General features: G+C 38.2%; 1 protein-coding gene across 1 annotated transcript in view; it reads left to right on the top strand.

Annotated features, from left to right (window-relative positions):
* LOC150082844 (neural-cadherin-like) overlaps positions 1 to 21,130 on the top strand; it is a 500,869-nt gene that overhangs the window by 297,850 nt on the left and 181,889 nt on the right. The window contains exon 22 of the mRNA XM_090377625.1: positions 7,199 to 7,332. Within this exon, the coding sequence (XP_090233751.1) occupies positions 7,199 to 7,332 (134 nt within the window). The remainder of the gene's footprint in view (positions 1 to 7,198; positions 7,333 to 21,130) is intronic.

The following is a 21,130-nucleotide window of genomic DNA, read 5'->3' as shown; positions in this document are numbered from 1 at the left end:
TCGGTAGCCCTTATATAATGTCGAATAATTCGCCTATTATCAAAATGAAAAGGAAAGCGATTTCTTTGGAACTTAAAATTCAAATTTTAGATCGTCTTCCAACTGGACATGGGGCTACGTCTGTAGGAAAGCATTTTGGTGTACATGAAGCTACCGTAAGAACTATTAAGAAAAATGAAGCTGCAATTAGGAAGTCGGTATGTTCTGGAACAAAAGTAAGTGTTAATTCATCATCATATACAAGAGATATTGTCAAGGAAAAAATGGAAAAGGCTCTGGTAATATGGATAGAAGATCAGTCACAAAAAAGAGTACCAGTAGATGGAAATGCCATCAAGCAAACAGCACTAAGAATTTACAGACAGATCAAAGAAAAGGAGCCAAGCACTTCATCTCAGTTAAACAGAAAGTATGAATTTTCTGCGAGTACAGGTTGGATGATAGGGTTTCTTAAAAGGAATGCTCTTCCTAATATAAAAATTAAAGGTGAAACTGCATCTGCAGATGAATCGGCCACTAAAGTATTCCCGCAGGAACTTGCAAAAATTATTGAAGATGGAGGATACACTCCTGATCAAGTGTGGAATGCAGATGAAACTGGTTTCTTCTGGAAATGAATGACGAACAAAACGTATGTAGCCAAATTGCAGAAAACTGCTGGTGGTTTTAAGGTAGCTAAGGATCGTGTGACCTTGTTATTTTCCTCCAACGCTTCAGGAGATCGTATGTTGAAACCACTGCTGGTAAATTGAGCCCCAAACCCACGTTCAATGAAAGGTGTAGATATCAATAAACTGCCTGTTCAGTGGATGTCAAACAAGAAGGCCTGGGTGACCACTGCTATCTTTACAGAATGGTTCAACAAATGTTTCGCCCCAGAAGTCAGATGTTATATGAATTTGAAAGGTCTCGAATTTAAAGTTCTTCTGATTTCTTGACAATGCACCCGGCCATCCTGTCTTGGAACACCCAAACGTACAAATTTTATTTCTGCCACCTAATACTACATCTTTGATACAACCGCTAGACCAAGGTATAATTGCAACAATTAAAACATACTACGTAAAACGAACATTCCAACACGTTTTGGACAAACTGAATGATGAAACACTAACAGTCATTAATGTGTGGAAGAAATTCTCAATTATGGATTGTATCAATCAAGTTGGATTAGCGTTAACTGAATTAAAACCAGCAACTTTAAATGCGTGTTGGAAAGAGGTTTGGCCACAATGTGTAAAAAGCAAAGATCCCATCATCATTACAATGGCACACAAAATTGGTGGAGAAGGATTCGATGAGCTATCGTTTGAAGATATTGATGAATTGTTAACCGACAAAGCCCTAAGCGAAGATGAAATATTAGAGGTTGTCCTTGGGACTCCTTATTCCACAGAACGTAGTGATAATGAAGAAAATTATCCTGTTCTAAATGCAGATTTAATAAAAGAAGGTCTGGAACTGGCCAGAAAATTAGGTAATCATTTTGTCAAACATGACCCTAATGAAGAACGCGCTGTGAAGTTTCAACGTGAACTGAAGTTGTTGACAGCCTCTTACAGAGAATTATATAACGGCCTAACCAAAACATGAACACAATGATTAATAACTGAATTCGTTCGTAAAAAACGGTGAAACATCAGCACCAGTGGAGACTCGTGCTGATTTTGCTCAAGAGATCACAGAAAGAATTTCATAATAGAGGAAGAAGACCATGTCCACAACATTTCTAGTGATATTCCAGTCGTACGCAAACGTATGCGCCGTTTATTATCAGAAAGTGAAAATGAATAAAATCTTGTTATGTGTAAAACAGATTTTTTTTTTTTTTTCATGAAGAATTTTTTTCATTTTATATACATACAAATTTACTTTAATACATTTTCATTACATATTATTACATGTGTATTTTGTTGAAATAAAATAATAAGCTTAAAACGAATATTTTTATGTGTTTTTTTTAAATTATTTTTACTGATTATTTAGATCCGGAACCAATCGCCTTTTCTTCCATAAATACAATGTCTTTTTTTACACGAATTTTTTTTACACGTATTTTTCAGGAACGTATCTATCGTGTAAAAACAGAATTAGGTGTACTTCCAAATTTGACATTTTTCACACTCAGAAATCATGATAATATAAATGTTATTCACATGTGTAGATGCTTGTTGAAACATACAGTTTGCTTGCCATGTACTGTATGTGATACTAACTACATGCCTTTAGTACTGATGCTTTGCAGAACTGACATGAACATTGCACCATACATGAGGTTAGGGTCTAACATTCAGCTGAGTACTTGTGAGTTTGCCGATTGAATACTTTTGAGAACAATAGCTCTTCTTCAAGCACACAGATTTGCGCTTAAAAATTACGAATTTCTTAATTTACTCACTTGCTTTCACATTCACACACAAAGGGCAATTCCTGTGACCCTATTATGTGATACAGAGTACAAGCAATAAAACTTTGATTTATTTGCGCACACACACACACACACACACACACACACACACACACACACACACGGTTCTGAGCCTGTTCTTTGCTGTTCTGGGCTGAACCACAGTTTTTGTTAAAAATTTAAATTAAACCTGCTAAAAACTAAATTAGTAGTTGAAACAAGTTTCTACAGCAAAAAAAAAATATGTATTACATTATATTGACAAAACAGTGAATAATAAATGTCACTTTATTGGTTGACTAGCTTAAAAAAAGAAGATACAAATATATTAGTAGAGCAAGAGAAGACCCCCCCCCCCCTTGTATTGCACATGGCCGAAGCTTATGTACAGCCTGACAACTATATCACAACCCCAAAAGGATGTGTGATGGTAACATTCTATCCTGGATATTGGGCAAGGAAGTTGAGATGGGTTTCTGAGTTTACGACAGAACAGTACTTGTTTAATGATTTTAATTTATCATGGTTTAATCATTTTAATCCCCATTTTATAATCTGTACATGTATATAAATTTAAATTTATAACTGTGTTATAGGATATTATACTCTTGATAAATAGTGTTACAAATTTATTATTGTCATGTTTCCTTATTTTCATGTAATCTTATTTTCATATATTTTAGTTTAAAAGTGTGCCTCTGTGTTTCAAGGGTTCAATTCCACTCAAGGCAGTTACTTCAGAGCATAAGAGTCTGCTGTACCCATTTCACTGTTGTCACATGACAATATAACATTATTTCCTCATCAGTTATTCCATTGTTTTTCCCAATATTTGTGGTGCAGTTCATAAACATGACTGCAAGCATTTTTCCATTCCTCTAAACTACTCGGTAACTGAGTTGAATTCTTTTTGCAACATGTTTTACCAGATATATTCTGTAGTATTCAGGTCACAATGGTATGGTAGTAAGTGTATACAGAATTTCTGGGATTTTTTTTTTTTTTTAAATTTTTCGATTACATCTGAAGTCTGCCGAAAATGAACATTACTTTCTTCCACCTACTTTGTAATCAACTTTTGTTGCTGACACTGTTGGGGATCTGTTCAGTTGTGATTTTTCCCCCTCCCCTTTCAAATTGGGTACAAGTTTCTCTCAGACCCATTTCTCAAAATTAGCACTGGTTGTTTCCAATGGTAATCACCAGTTTAGTGTTTGATACAAATCCAGATTCTGATCCAACATTCACGGTAATTAGTCAACATCCTTTATTTGAATTATAATGAACTCCCACTTATTCATTACTCTTCAAACAGTAATTTTGATAATCCATGTTTCATCAGTATAAATAATGGGTGTTTTGCTTTCATTCTTGTAATTTTTTTAACACTGAGCACCAAAGACATGCAAGTACAATAACTCCCTTACTTAAGTAATACTCAACTTAAGTTCCAATCCCCCAAGTGTAAGACCTTGCATTTAGCATCATTAAAACATAGCTGCCACTTCTCTGACTATCTTTGAAGTCTGTTCAAGTCACCCTGAAGGAGTGCAGCGTGGCACTGATCGTTAACGACTCAACCAATCTTTATGCCATCTGCAAATTTTGACATCACGCCTTCTATTTCATCGTCAATGTCATTTATGAAAATAAGAAACAACAGTGGTCCAAGAACCGATCCTTGAGGGATCCCTCTCCTGATGTTACACCAATCTGAAGAATATCCGTTAATCACAACCTTCTGCCCTACAGTCACCCAGCAATCCATCTTAAAATCTTACCAGTAATCCCAAACCTGTTTAGGCTCATACAGCAACCTCTCATGAGGAACGAAGTCAAATGCTTTGCTAAAATCCAAATAAACTATGTCAAAATTATTCCCTAAATCCAGCTCATTGAGTAACTGTCAATACTAAGTTAGTTAAACATGATTTTCCCTTTACAGAGGCATATTGTTGTCCTTCCGATTGCCATATCTAAATGTCACTGAATTGCACTCTTAATCATTGCCTCTAAGATTTTTCGTACCACTGAAATCAGACTAACCAGTCTGTAGTTACCAACTTCACTCTTAGAATCACTTTTATGTATTGCTAATACGTTGCCACTTCTCCAATCCAAAGGAATCTCCTCTGAGTCCAAAGATGCCCTCATAAGTAACCTCAGTGGTTCAGTACACTCCCTCGTGCTCTCCCTCAAAACTACAGGGTGTATGCCATCAACTCCGGGAGACTTACTTGCCTTTATGCTCCAAAGTTTTTCTAATAAACAATTATTTGTAATTACGACATCACTAATTTCATACGACTCTATCTCACTTGCACAGCGTCTTCTCAGTATAAAGGGTCTTTTGTCAGTAAAGGCAGATGCAAAATACCTGTTCAATTCATCCACAATGTCAGCTGAGTTGTCTGACTTTCCTACACCCAGTGTACAAGGGTCCAATCTGACCCTTGTGCACTGGGTCAGACTGGCCTTTTTTCTTCCTTGTATTCACATACGGGAAAAATTCCTTGTCCCCATTCTTTGCTGTGCTAATCAGAACAAATAAACAAACAATAATATTACCACAAATTTAAAATGGAAACTCATTTAAATCCCAGAAGTGTGCACAAAAAAGAAACCAGTTAGAAGAGAGAAAAACTTAAACAGCAGTGTAGCTTACACATGAGTCTCCACATTTATTCAGCACTCATATGACATTAATAGTTTTGCACCAATTTTCATGAAAAACAAGACCACTTCTGGTGTGAAGTAGTTGAAAATCAGTTAATCTGTTTGTGTAATTCAAAATTGCTACTAACACAAAAATGAATTTAGGCATTATATTTTGCAGTAGGCATATTTAGCAGTATGTTATGGAATGTAATGGCATTCAGCATTTATGTAAAATTTATTATAATTTATCATTTGTATAAATCTTATATTTCAAAATGGAGAGATGTTTTTACAATGCCGTGCTTATAATTCATGTTTTTAATCTATTTTATTGGAGAACTGCATCAGATACATGTAAATGAGTAGTAATTTTTCTGATTTATATGGCCAGTTTATTATCAGCTTCCCTAATGAAAATGTTGTTAGTTCATAACATATGGATTTGCAGTGTAGACAGCAGTAATTTATATAAATTCTTTATTGCTAATAAAAACAGGACATGTACTAGAGACAATAATACTCAACACGGTGACATGGCCAGGAGTTTTACATTATAAATGAAATTATAAATGAAATTAATTGGCAAAAAGGAAAAAAATACCGTTACATGGAAATTATGAGTTACAAACGTGTAAATTATAATAATGAAAAATGAGGACTAAACGTCATATGGAGGAAATTATCCCAGATCCACAGATGGAATCCACTCGAAGAGCATGTGACGGTATTTGTAGTCGGTAGCTAATTTCTGAAGGTCGACTCCAAGATGGAGCAGTGCCTGAATTTTGGGGAGTGCCTGGGCAGGTAGGAACAGACTACACAGTTTCAACCGGTTGTATTTGACAATTAGTGTGGGCTCTGATCTCAAGGATGGCGTAGGATTGTGCCACTGACCGAAATCCCAGATGTTTGGGGCATTTATCACTCCTGTGTACATTTTTACTGAAGTCATTAAACGCCTGCTATCAATTAACCTCGGGAGCCTGGATACATTTAGCTGCTCAGCCATGTCAGTTCTCAATTGAGGGGGTCGGCAATGCTTATTTGTGGCCGATTTCAGGGTCCAGTATTCACACGAGAACACCAGTTTTTGAAGTGGGGGCGACGCAGATGCCCAAATTTCAGCAGTGTATAAAATAGCCGGATAAACAGTGGCTTAAAGGTATCTGGTAGTGGTTGCGGCATCGTTGGAATGAAGTAAGTGTTGTTTCGCTCTCCAGCTTAGGGTGTTAAAACGCTTCCGGAGGTATTCTGTGTGAACATTAAATTTAAGCTTCGGATCAAAATAGACACCAAGATCTTTATGGCAGGTAACCACTGGAATTAGAGTACCTAAAACTAAAGGTTGAATTATTGTTGGTTGCTGTTTCAATGAGTAAGTCATTATTGCAGATTTTGACGGGTTAAGGTTTAAGCCAAACATCTTCAAGTAAGTTGAAAGAGTGGTCAAGTTCTCTGTGATGGAAGATGTAATTGCCATTGGGTTTGCAGACGGTGGGATTTTAAGGTAAGAAACTTTATATCGTCGGTATATATTAGAGCATGATCATCACAAGGACTCATGAAAGGAATCAGAATCGCTGAGAAGAGAAGGCTAGACAGGACACTACCTTGTGGGACTCCTGCATTAATTTTTCTTGTAAAGTGGGTTTTCTTCAAAGTGAGGTGGACACTTCTATTCTTCAATAAGGCGGTGAGGAAAGCTAGTAGGTCTCCATTAATCCTGAAGAAGAATTGCAGGAGTCTGAGAAGGGCTCTGACGTCTAGGCTGTCAAAAGCAGCTTCAATGTCAGCGTACACTATAGCTAATTCAAATTTAGTTTCGAAGGCTTGAAGAATTAATTAGTAGTAAGACTAATACTAAGGCTACTAATTACTGCTGTGCACAATTTAATTATGTTCACATCTTTTCTTAAGTTTGGCTTTCATGATGTTGTCCTGTGTTATTTCATGTAATTTGCAAATTTGGTGTTATTTTGTTGATGACCTCAGTTTTGAAATCCCGCGTAGTGTTTGTTTCATATGTAATTGTTAGGTAACCATGACTAGTAACTTTTTATAAAGTAAGTAGAAGGCTCTTTTCCCCCCCCCTCCTTTAATTTTTTATTTATTTATTTATTTTTAATTATTCAGTTATACTATTGAGCGTGCTTCAGACAAAAAGCGACACTTCAGAATTGATAAAGATGGTTCTGTGTACATTCAGCGGGCTTTGGATAGAGAAACTCTGAGTCGACATGAAGTAAAAGTCTTGGCCGTAGATGATGGTATGCAATGTTTTATATTATTTTGTATTTTTTTAAAAATAAACTACCCGTGCTGACCAAAATAATAGACAGCTTGCACATAGTTAATCATGGATTCTATCAACATCTGGTAATGATGACTGCTGTTGCTGATTTTGCTGCAGCACAGTTACCAGTTCTGTTTTGACCAAGTATAAAGAATGTAACGTACTATATTCCCATGAATTTGCTGTGGGATTGAGATCTGCTAGTAGAAGGCATCTCACCTTGCCATAATTTACCTTGTACAATTTGCAAATGTGAATAGTGAATATTGTAGCTATATAACCGTTTTGAAATTGTTTATTGTTGTGTGGAGAAAAAGTGACTTATAGTTGAATTGTCATGATCTTCCACAGCGATGAGGTACTCTGACACCTGCTTTGCTATGCAGTAGGGTAAAGGGGATGTTCTTATTCTTTTGGATTGAGTTATCCCATGTGTCTAAACGGAAAAATCTTGACCAGACTATGACATGTTACTTTTCTCTAAGCAGTAATAAACAATTTCAGAATAACTATGCTGTTACTCTGTTGGTTTCTTCTTAACAAATGCATACACCAAATATGGCCCCATTTCTATGAGGTAATTAGTTCTGTATGCCACCTCAACATTAAGAAGCTTGTGCAAGTGAAATTATAAAAAGAGAGAGAGTCTCCTGGAATAGGTCTTTCAGCCCATGTTACAAGAACATCTCATATCAGCAATTCCCATTATTTTAATACATTTTCTGTTAAACTATAGTTTAATAGAAAAGTTGGCATATTTAATTATATAAACAGGAGGTACAAGGTTTGTAAAATAATGTTAACAATGCAGCTAACATTCTTAACTGTATAAAATATAAGGCTCAAAAAGATACTATATTGCTATGAATATCTGTATATGTTAATTTTAAACAGAATAAAGGTTTGTTATTGTTTATTTGGTTTTTAGGAGCATTAGCAACTAAGGCCATATTGCTCCGGGGATATGCAGTGGTCAAACTCTGACCTTTCCACATCCTCCATATTTGGTGATCACGGGCTCGAACCTCGGTCTAATCAAGAAGCGTGTGCTACCCACTGCTGCTCCTACCCACCTGGCTACAGAGGTGCCATATACAGAATAAAGGAAAGACAGCAGACTGCAGGCCCTCACTTTCTATAGCAAATCATATTGAACCAATATTAATAATAAGCAATAGAAAATAAGATTTTGAATTTTGTTTGAGTCTAAATTTAGGCCGAATGGATGCCAAAAAAGTGTACCATTATTGCAAGCATATCGGCTGCTCTTGACCCAACATAGAACCAGATTAAAGTATACTAAAAGGAAAATAAAAATAAAATAGAAGAAACTCAAAATAATAAAATAAAATGAAGCTTGCAGGAAAGTATGAACTTACTGTTTTCAAGAGGAACCAACTGCACACTGTTTCTTCAACACTAGACAAAAAATGAACTTTGTGCCAATGAAACTAACACACTATAATTTTATTTATTAAGTAGGAAATATGTAATTTATAGCATTGCTGAAATAGAATTATATTTAATTATCAGCACATTTCTCAACATCTGGGTTGCAGTGAATTGGGCATCCATTGAATTGGTGAAAAAGGCATACTCATTTATCCTAGTTTTTCAAGTTAGCCCAAAGCAGATTTTATATAGTTAAAATTTCCAAAACCATAATTAGGGTGGGTAAGTGTGACACTTACCCCAGGGGCACCAGTATATATAGACAGATTTTTTTTTTTTTTTTTTTTTCCCAAAAAAAGGGAGAAAATGTCTCTTTATTTGCTGTTTACTTTTTTTTTTATTATTATTATTATTTTTTTAATGTAAACCCCAAACACGAGAGGTATTAGAACGTATAATACTTAGTACCGTGCTTGGGTTGGAGGTTGAGAAGACGAAAGAAGATATTTGTTGACATTGGACTTGAACTTCTGTAGACTGTAATTTTCAGGAAATACGTATGAAGGAAGGTTGTTCCAGGAAACTGCAGTTGAACGAATAAACGAGGAAGATGAAAAGTTGGTTATGTGAGTTTGAAGTTGGACAGCAAATGGATGTTGGCTGGTGGCCGCACTTGTTTGGACTGTTGTGAAAGAGAGAGCGGCAATTATAGAAGCCAATTGAGAACAGTGCCCATGGAAGTATCTGAAGAAGAGGCATGCAGCAGAAACAGTACGTCTATGAGACAGCGAGTGGAGAGACTCTGTTAGAGATGCCCTCTTCTGAATGGAATCAAGAAGCCTGAGAAGGGTTTTGGGGGCACCACCCCAGATGTGGGAACAATATTCCATGGTAGGGTGGATTTGCGATTTATACAGAGTGAGCAGCTGTTTGGAAGAAAAGTAACACTGGGAGCGAAAGAGAAAACCAAGTTTTTTAGATGCAGAGGAAGCAATATTTGTAATGTGCTTATGCCAAGAGAGATTAGAATTCATGGTAATACCCAAAAGAGATGTATCATTTTGCTTAGAAATTGGAGTGTCACCAAAGATAAGCATAGGAGCAGAAGCATCCTTTTTGCGAGATTAGCATTAGCATTAGTAGAGGCATATGATGCAAGAAAGCAAGCTTATTCAGCATCAGCCAAAAAAAAAAAAAAAAAACCCTCTCCCATTTCACCCCTCCGTTCGTTCGAAATACCTGTCCAGTTGAGCTTTAAATTTGTTTAGGCTATCAACTTCAACAACAAGTGATGGAAGTCGGTTCCACCAACCAACCACCCGCTGGCCAAAGGCAAATTTCCGCACATCTATCCGACATCCGTCCTTTCTCAATTTGAATTTATGCCCTCTGAGGTGATTATTCTGAGAAAGATGAAGAATCCCATTGGCATTGAGCATGCTCAAACCATTCAAAACCTTATACACCTCTATCAGATCACCTCGCCGGTGCCTAGTCTCCAGACTCTGTAATTTGCAAAACTTAAGCCTTTCTTCGTAAGAGCAACCCTTTGTTCCATTTACTAATCTTGTTGCCCTTCTCTGTACCCGTTCCAGCAGCTCTACATCCTTCTTGAAATGAGGCCTCCAGACCTGTATACAGTACTCAAGATGTGGCCTAACCTTTGCCTTATACAAGATGTAAGACAAGACTGAGTTTTAGAAGGGTTGAAATCAACTAAGTTGTCTTTGCCCCACTGGAGAATTACTTGAAGATCGGCATTTAAGGAATTGGTAGCAGATTTTCGAGAAGTTGAAGCTGATTGAGCAGGGCAAGGTTTCTCAAAATGGAAAGTGGCATGCAATGTGCTATCATTGGTAAAACGATGGATAGGATTTCCAGTTAATGAAAGAAGGTCATTAATATACAAGAGGAAAAGAGAGGGGGAAAGAACTGAACCTTGTAGGACACCGGCATTAGTGGAGAAGTTAGAAGACAGAGAACCACTTACCATCACCCTCAGTGAGCAATCAGAGAGAATACTGGACAACCAATTACAAAAAACAGTTGGCAAACCATATGATGGAAGCTTGTTTAGAAGACCTTTATGCCAAACACGATCGAAAGCTTTTGAGATGTCAAAAGCAACTACTTGTGTTTCACCGAACTTTTCCATTGAATTAGTCCATAAATGGGTAACATAAGCAAGAATATCACCAGAGGATTGACACTGACAAAATCCATACTGGCGATCATTGATCAGATGGAAGGTTTCTAGGTAGTTTAAGAGATGGCGGTTAATTGATTTCTCCATTACTTTAGATAGAGTAGAAGTAATTGCAATGGGACGATAATTGGATGGGAGGGATTTGTCACCCTTTTTAGGAACTGGCTAACTGGCTGGATATGAGCAAATTTCCAAGCAGAAGGAAAAACACCTTTGGAATAAGAAAGTGAAAAAAGCCGGCAAAGATTAGGACTAAGTTCAGGAGCATAGGTTTTGAGAACAAGTGGAGAAATACCATCAGGACCTGGAACTTTCTTAGCATCAAGATTTGTCAAAAATCCTTCTGACATCCTTTTGATGGAAGACCACAGGAGGCATTGAATGGAGCATGTTGGGATTGGTGGGAGGTGTTTCACCGAGATCATTAATACATGAGTTGGAAAAAAATGGGATGCTAGCAGTCCAGCTTTATCCTTGGCTGAAGTGACAACAGAACCATCTGGTTTGGACAGAGGTGGTGGGAGCAGAGATGGGCAAAAGTTGCGGCCAATAGCTTTGGCAAGAGACCAGAATGCTCGGCTACCATTAGGGCAAGAAGCAAGTTTTCTACTCATAGCCTGTTCAAACTCTAGTTTAGATTGATTAATAACTGCTTTACAATTGTTGCGAACTTTGGTGTAAGCAGAAAATGAAACTGAAGAATTAGAAACAAGCCAATTACGAAATGCAATGTTCTTCTCTTGAGCAGCCTTAGCCTTAGCACATTTATTTTAAAACCAAGGTTTAGATAAAGGACGAGATTTTAAAGTGGAGTGTGGTATAAAGGATTCCATTCCTGCAAGAATAATTTCACTGACATGATCTGAGCAAGTGTTGACATCAGAAGTTTTGAAACAGTAATCCGACCAAGCAAAAGAAGAAAAGTAATCTCGCAGGTCATCCCATTCTGCATTCTTGTAATGCAAAACAACATGAGGTTGGAGGTAGCCATGAGATAAAGGCTCCATTGGAGAAGAGACAATCACCAAGTTGTGATCTGAAGTGCCTAAAGGACCTCTCACTTTGACAGTGTACTTAGAAGGGTTGTTTGTCAGAAACAGATCAAATGTGTTGGCTGTACGATTAGGATTGTCCAGTATTTTTGTAGGTAAATGAACAATCTGTGCAAGGTCATTAGTAATTGCAAATTCCTCAGCATCTCGACCATCTGGAGTTGTAAACATTAAAATCACCAAGGAAAATTACCTCACTGTTAGGAAAGTTGGACTGGAGAAAGTCAAGTTGCAAAGAGAGGAAGTCAAAAAGCTCCAAGTGATTACTGAAGTTGGGAGAACGGTAGAGACAACAGATGAATTTGACACAATGAGGGAGAGAGATTTTAAGCCAGAGAAGATCAAAGAGAGGAGATTGCAAATTGCCAAGTCTCTGACAGGGAATATCAGAACAGACATATGCACAAGTACCACCTTTGAGGCGAAAGGAATCATACGACGAATAATTTGGGCATCTGAGATGAGCAGTAGTTGAATCAACCGATAACTGAGATTCTGTCAGAAAAAGTACATGGGGTTTGGCAGACTGCAAGTGGAAATGGACATCGTTGAGATTTGAATTGAGACCACGTATATTTGTGAAATGAATTAGGAAGTATTTGGGAGGTTTAGATCTTTTCGCAGATAAGCTTGCTCTATTAATTTGACAATTCATCGTGTATTCAATAGTAAGAAAAAGTGGGTGGGACATGCTGTATGAAGTAATGAAATTTTTGGATATGGCATATGCATGGTAAGAATATGCCCAGATTATTACATAACGTGGCCTCGACAATGCTCCTCGCATACACACTACTCCCAACTTCCTCCAGTCACTATATGGCAGAGTAGGGGTAGCAAGATTATACACTAGTTGATTCGGAACTCTTCTAGAGAGTTACCAATAGGTTCGGCCCGGTGTATTAACTAGCGGCCAGCCTGCAAACACAGTTTTAGAGCTGTACCATCGAAATGTAAGGAATATTGGATCTCGACACGATGTTCATCATAACCTCAAAAGTCCTCAATCATACTGCATGATGGAAGAGATGGGGAAGGGTTGACTGGAACTTGGCTCTGGAGACTAAACATGGGTTCCACCACTTCAAGCCTCCAATAAGCAAAGTGGTGGTATTGCACCGGTTAATGAGTGTCATCTACCACCTAGTACTGCCTGGTAACATAGAGGGGTGGCATTCCTACATGTGGTGTGGGCGCCACACCTCGACCCCTGCTTACGTTGGTTTACACCTGGGTGGTCACCCACCATGTACTTGTGCATGGAGATTATACCTAGGATTACTAACAGTCCCACCATTGTGAAGGTGCAAGTAGAGGATTTGGCTGTTACAAACTGTCCAGACTTCGCCGAAATTGGGTCCACTTGACTTGAGTGTCACCCGAATATCAGTTCCATCAGCTTTTTAGACTCCCAGGTAGCAAGTGCAGCTAGTCTGACATATCTGAGAGAATGTCTGTGACAATCTCAAGGACTTATGGCCCCGAGTGCCAAGCGAGTGATCAAAGCGAATCTACAAGTGAATTTCAAAGCGACTTCTCTAGAGTTAATAGATTTCAGAGAAATTTCAAGTGTTTCATTTGCTGAGTTATTTATTTTCAGCTCTTCTAAATAAAGAAGTAAGCTTTTCAAAAAGAAAGGAAAGGTACCTTTCTTCTTCTTGTATATAGAAATAACACATAACACACTAACCACTAATCTCTAATCGCTTGGTCACTGGTGGCACCGCTCCTGCCTCCACGTGGCGGGGCCGGTAACCTGGAGGAAAAGTTATCCTCTAGGGCTAAAAGGAGCAACCATGGATTATGACAACTTTCCAGTACTTGAGCCTAGACGCTCATGTCATGACTCAAATGAACCCGAACGTGATGAATCACAATCTAAGAGACTACGCAAAAATGAGAATCAGCAGGAATATCCAGCGTTCCTCATATTACATTCTCTTTCTGCCAAACCTGTGAGTTCACTTTCACCATTTCTAATCCAGAAATGTTTGGAAAGTGTGGCTGGTTCACCGAAAATGGTGAAAAGACTCCGATCTGGAGATCTTCTAGTCGAAACAACTAAGCACCAGCATTCTCAGTCTCTACTGAAATTATCCACTTTCAGCGGAATACCAGTACAGGTCACCCCTCATGCCACTTTAAATAGCTCCAAAGGAGTAATAGCAGAGTGGGACCTGATGAATGTCACTGAAGACGAGATAGTAGAAGAACTAAAAGATCAAAAGGTAGTTCAAGCAAAGCGGATAATAATTAAAAAAGATGGTGAACTTGTTCCCACTAGGAATATTATCCTCACATTTAGTACACCAACCTTACCATCATGTGTCAAAGCCGGATACCTTAATTGCCGAATACGTCCCTACATTCCGAACCCAATCAGATGCTTCAAGTGTCAAAAATTTGGACACTCGCAAACAGTATGTCGAGGAGACGCCATCTGCCCAAACTGTGGTTCTAAAGCTCATGCACAAACGGACTGCAATGCAGAAACGCCACAATGCCCAAATTGTAAAGGCCAGCATCCAGCATACTCAAAATCATGTGAACTCTGGAGGGTAGGAAAAGAGATCCAGAAATACAAAGTTGAGCAAAAGGTCACCTACCAGGAAGCTAGGAAAAAAGTTATGCTCAGTATGCCAAAAATTACCTATGCTGCGGCAGCCAAAAAATACCAGTCAGCTGCAACACAAACGGCAGTCACAGTACCTCCATCCATCTCAATTGCTGATTGGGCCCGATCAGTGCTGTCGGTCCCACAGCAGCCACCTACAGAACAATGTAAAGTGACTTGTGCTAACAATACTCCGCTAACAGTCCCACCAACTGCAACTGATACTCTACCAGAAACTGTGAAATTGAAAGCATCATCCCCAAATATTGCACAACAACCATACTCAGGAAATATGGACACAGATGCTGGTACCCCGCATGATGAGACAATATTAGATTTACATGCAGAAGATGATATGGACCTTGGGCGTCCTAGCTTCCCAAAAAAAGAAAAGATGAAACCAGAACGACACAAGCAGGTTGGATATAAAAAACAGACAGAACCATACTCAATCCCAAAAACTAAATAATGCAGAATATTATACAGTGGAACTGTAGAGGTCTACGAAGCAATATATTTGATATTTATGACCTAATCAAACAGCACAGTCCAATCAGCCTCTGCTTGCAAGAAACCAATCTAACTCCGCAGGTGACTCCAGTGATTAAAAATTATAGTATCTATCAACAAGACAGAAGCAATAGTAACTCAACCAGAGGAGGTGTAGCCATACTAGTTGACAACAAAGTTCCTACAAAACAGATCTCCCTGCAGACCACATTAGAAGCTGTAGCCATACGTATTGTTTTAAATTTTACTTTAACCATTGTCTCTGTATACCTTTCCCCAAACAAAGAATTCACTGTGAAAGAACTGGAGGACCTTATAAAGCAGCTTCCATCTCCTTTCATTCTACTAGGAGATTTCAATGGGCACCACACTATGTGGGGATCTCCCCAGATAGACAAACGAGGAAAACTTATTGAAACAGTTCTTGAGAGCCAGAATCTCACATTATTAAACACTGGTGCTGACACTTATATTCATTTTCCCACCGGAGTATCTACTGCCATAGACTTATCAATATGTTCCCCAAAACTATTCCCAATCATTCAGTGGATAGTTTCAAGTAACCCACTAAACAGTGACCATTACCCAATTATTTGCAAATTGCAAACAAACAGAACCACACATATAGCCAGCCGCATAAAATGGAAATTTTCAAAAGCAGACTGGAACAAGTTCACAGATTCAATTTCCTTTGATAATGAAGTCATCAAAAGCCAGTCCATAGATAAAGTTACCGACCACATTACTGCACAAATAATAACAGCTGCAACCTGTGCTATACCAAAAACCACAGCCAGTCCTCGCAGACATGCCAATATCTGGTGGAATGATGCATGCCGTGATGCTAAAAGAGAAAAGAATAAAGCATGGAATCGATTTCGCAAGTATCCAACAACTGAAAACTTGATTAATTTTAAGAAACTTAAAGCAAAGGCACGTTATGTGCAGAGAAAAGCGAAAAAAGACTCTTGGATCCGGTTCGCTTCCACTATTACTAAAAATACAGAGATTAGAAAAATCTGGAATAAAATAAAAAAACTGAATGGTAAACTGTTCCCCGAATCAATGCCGATTATAAGCTGGAAAGGTAAAGACTTCTCCACTCCAACAGAAATTGCAAATGCCCTGGCAGATTGCTTTTTCCAAATCTCCGCAGCATCAGCATATGAGTCTACTTTTAAACAGCTAAAAGCTAAAGCAGAAAAGCATAACCTGAACTTCAATACAAGGGCATCTCCTCCATATAACCGACCTTTTACATCATTTGAACTAGAGAGCTGTCTAAATAGGTCGGGTGATAGTGCACCAGGGCCTGATGGGATATACTATATAATGCTTAAACATTTAAACAAACAAGCTTTGAATTCATTGCTAATATACTTCAACCGGATATTCTCAGATGGCTACTTTCCTCTTTCTTGGCGTCACTCAATAGTTCTAGCGTTTGCTAAACCTGGAAAGGATCAATCAGATCCACGAAACTATCGGCCAATATCTCTCAGCAGTTGCCTTGGTAAGACACTAGAAAAAATGATCCACGCCCGTTTAGTATGGTATCTAGAATCTCATTCGGTGATGAATAAGAATCAGTACGGATTTCGGAAAAATCGGTCAACTCTAGACCTTATGGTCAAGGCAGAATCCAACATACGCAATGCTTTTATCCGTAAAGAACATCTAGTCATGATTTGCTTGGATATCGAAAAAGCCTTTGATACCACCTGGCGGTATGGCATACTTCAAAATCTGTATGCCACAGGGCTCCGGGGTCAACTACCCCTTATCATACAGAGTTTTCTAGAAAACAGGACCTTTCAAGTGCGTTACTGCAATTCACTCTCCCGTACATTTGTCCAAGAAGAAGGGGTCCCACAAGGATCAGTTCTAAGTGCAACGCTCTTTGCGGTTAGGCTAAATAATGCAACAGAAAATATTCCGGCTAATGTTGACACCTATTTATATGCAGATGACCTTACTATATCCTATCATTCACAAAGCATGCGGTCCATTGAGCGACAATTGCAGCTCTCGATAAATAAAATAGAATCATGGGCATCCCGCAATGGCTATCGTCTCTCTGCAACAAAAACAACTGCTATCCATTTTTGCAAAAAGCGTCAGCTCCATCCAGATCCCGAGCTAATATTAGGAACCCAAAAAATACCACTTAGCAAAAGTATCCGGTTCTTGGGCCTTACACTTGACACCAAACTTACCTTTCAGGCACATATACGACAAATAAGAACTCAGTGCATGAAAAAGATTAATATCCTCAAAGTTATATCTTCCATGACATGGGGAGCCGATCGCTTCACTCTTCTACATCTGTATCGAACCTTAATAAGATCTCGTCTAGATTATGGAGCCCCAGTTTATGATTCTGCACGAAAGACAGCATTGGCTTGGCTCAATCCGGTCCAGCATAGTGCTCTCAGGATTGCCTTAGGGGCCTTTAAGACATCCCCAGTGCAAAGTATGTATATAGATGCCAATGAACCTCCACTACATCTTAGGAGAAAAGTATTGCTTCTTAGTTATGCAGTCAAATTACGTAGTCACCCGTCTCATCCCATCTGGACATCTTTTTGAACCGCAGTGGGAAAACTTATATAGAAATAAACCCAACGAAAACAAACCTGCTGGTATTCGGCTACAAGAGGTAACTCAAAATTGGAACATCTATCTTGGAAATATCTTTCAAGCTACGGACGCAGTACAAGCACCATGGGCAATGTATATACCTCATTGCGATGACTATTTTCTTCAGTGGGGAAAACACTCCTTATCGAACCACAATCTCAGACAACTACATGCGAATCACGCATTGACCAATGCTCACAGTCTTCAGATATACACGGACGGCTCCAAAACTGATGTCTCCGTGGGAGCTGCAGTAACGAGTCCTGCATGCACTGTCTCTGTCCAATTACCACTTGAATGCAGTGTTTTTATGGCCGAACTATACGCAATCAAAATGGCTTTGAAACTCCTTAACGATGTTCCAAACACCCAAGTAATAATATATACAGACTCTTTAAGTGCGGTGAATGCTCTGCAGAATAAATCACAACATTTGCATCCATTCCTCTCACAAATCAGGTCACAGTTATGCCAACTCAACAAAAATAATCGGACTGTTACGTTTTGCTGGATACCGAGCCACGTTGGAATTCCAGGAAATGAGCGTGCAGACGAAGCAGCAAAACACCCCACTTGCTTCGATTCCACCCCTGTTCCTTTTTCTGACTACAAACCAGTCATACGGCGGATATGTACTGAGATGTGGTCTGAAATGTGGCATAATCAAACCGGTAACAAACTTCTTGAAATAAAACACAATCCACAGCTGTGGAGATCCAGTTCCCGATCAAACAGGCAGGAAGAGGTCGTGCTGGCAAGAGCACGAATTGGCCATACACATCTTACACACCTATTTCTACTGCTAGGAGAAGATCCTCCACTTTGCCTGCATTGTAGTTCCATACTTACTGTAAAACATATTATCATTGAGTGTACACATTACCATTCAGCTAGAATCGCATGTTTCAAATCCTTAATTAGCTCACAAAAACCTCTGCAACTAAGCCATATACTTGGAAATGATGCCACTTTATCAGAACTGTTCACCTTTCTAAAAATGATTAACGCATACAATCACTTCTAGAATAGTCTCCTTTCCTATATTGACAAACACTCCAAAGTAACGGTATAGGCGCAATATGGTCATAGCAGCCCTTGCGCCAATAAATCCCACTCCAACAACAACAACAAGGACTTATGCCTATTTATTGGAGACTAGGAACACAAGTGTTTTTTTTTTTTTTTTTTTTTTTATTATTATTATATATATCCTACCTTGGGTGCACTTAGACCTATTTAGGGCTCTGGCAACTTCAGTTCTGGGTGAGAAAATTTCTCATCTCATATGTTCCCTTAGTTAAAAAATATTTAAAAGATCAAGGACTGGAAGGAAAAACGGTTTTATGCATTGGTAATGCTCCAACCCACCCAGCAGAAGAACAACTGAGATCTGGTAACATCTTTGTAAAATTTTTGCCACTCAACATTACTGCACTATTACAGCCTGTGGATCAAGGAGTTATAGAGGCTGTGAAGCAACAGTACAGAAAGAAGTTGATAATCTCACTGTTAGAACAACAGGTACTTGAAGAAAAATCAAACTTTATGGACCTTCTTAAAAATGTCAACATAAAAGACATTTTATTTTTCTGCTTCAGCTTGGGACAAAATTGACAACACTATGCTTATCAAATGCTAGAAAAAAATTTGGCCTGATGTTCCAATAGAAAGATCTGAGGAGGAAATGAATATTTCTTCAGATCCTGATGATAAAGATGATAATTATTTTGTTCAGTTATTTCAGTGTTTAGGAGGTTGTTCAGATGTAACAAATGAAGATATTGTCCCATGGATGTGTGATAATGGTCTAGGACATCAGATCCTCACTGAAGAAGACATCATGCATGCATGCCCATCATCATCATTGCAAGCTAATGAAGATGACAACTCTGATGATGAAGTGTGTGAAGAAACAAATGGTGCCAGTCACACTGAAGCAACAGGAATTCTGGAGAAGCTACTGATTTATTTTGAGAGACAGGATGACACATCAGCTGTTGAGCTTCTGACCTTGAAGTGTCTGCGAGATCATGCAGCCCGAAAGCGAGTTTCAAAATTAAGGCAAAAAAGCATTGAGGATTATTTCAAGTAAACTTCTTGAAAATAGTTATTTGCTTTGTGTTGTAATATTTTTGTGCTTAATTTTGTGTAATATAATGTTCTACATTAAAACTTTAATTCTTTTACTTTGTATAATTTTTACTTTAAAATATTGTTTTATTAATTTTATATAGAAACCGATTCAATTAAAATTTTGTTATTTAGTAACTTTAAATAAAATCTGGTATGTTAAAGATAGCTTCCCATTAATCCGGACCAAGTGCTGTCCCGTCAAGTCTGGATTAACCGGCTTCTGCTGTATATGATATCAAAATTATTTTTTATGTCCAGTTATTTTGTTACTGCATTATAATATCCATCCTGTGACTGCAGCATAAGTGCATTCCTGTCCAGATAATCCTGCTTTACTTCTTTAACTAGACTATAATTTTCCTCAGAACAGAAATTATGCTAACAGGTCTGTAATTACTCATGTCACCCTTTGATCTCTCTTTGTGAATTGGAGATACATTTGCACATCTCCAGTCCATAGGGACCTCTCTTGAATCCAAAGATGCTCTCATAATAATTGCTAAGGGTTTGCTTACCTCTCTGCTGCCTTCCTAAATATAATTGGATAGCTCCCATCCACCCCAAGTGTTTTTTTTTATGTTGGGCTTCAACAATTCCTCTTCCACTTTCCTATTAGTTATCACAAAATCATTTAGCCTCCTATTGATTCTGATGAACTTCTGGGATTTCCCGCAACAAAGAACTTCTCATGCTTGAATGTAGATGCAGAATACCTATTCAGTTTTTTTGCGACCTCAGCAGTATCATCAACAGTTAAGCCATCATCATCATTAGACCAATGTGATTCAACTCTTTCTACTGATAGTATAAGTAGAGGAGTCTTTGCTGCATTCCTTGACATTCTTTGCCAGAGACATCTTGTAATCTGCTTTAGCTTGCCTAACCTCCTTTGTGACTTAATTACGGATGAGTTTATATCTGCCATAGGCTTCTGGATTCCCAGATAATTTATATGCATCTCATGCATTTTTCTTCTCAGTCACAAACCTTGTCAATTGATCTTACATCCATTTAAGTCTAAGCATAGAATGGCATATATTACTGGATGTAAAATGTCTAGTGGCTGCTACGATTACTTCCCTGAATGCTTCCCATCTAGCATATACTGCTGGTAACATCATCAGATGGTTACACTGTATAGAATTTAAAAACTGTGTGCGACCACTGTAATTACTCTTACGGAAGCAAAAGTCCTTACCTTTACACTTGACAGTGATGTCTTTAA

Source organism: Mastigoproctus giganteus, chromosome 7 (assembly GCF_048544385.1).
Source record: "Mastigoproctus giganteus isolate SK-2022 chromosome 7, ASM4854438v1, whole genome shotgun sequence".
NCBI classification, from domain to species: Eukaryota; Metazoa; Arthropoda; class Arachnida; order Uropygi; family Thelyphonidae; genus Mastigoproctus; species Mastigoproctus giganteus.
Note: the sequence above shows the minus strand (reverse complement) of the source record. Positions and strands in the feature narration are given on the sequence as shown.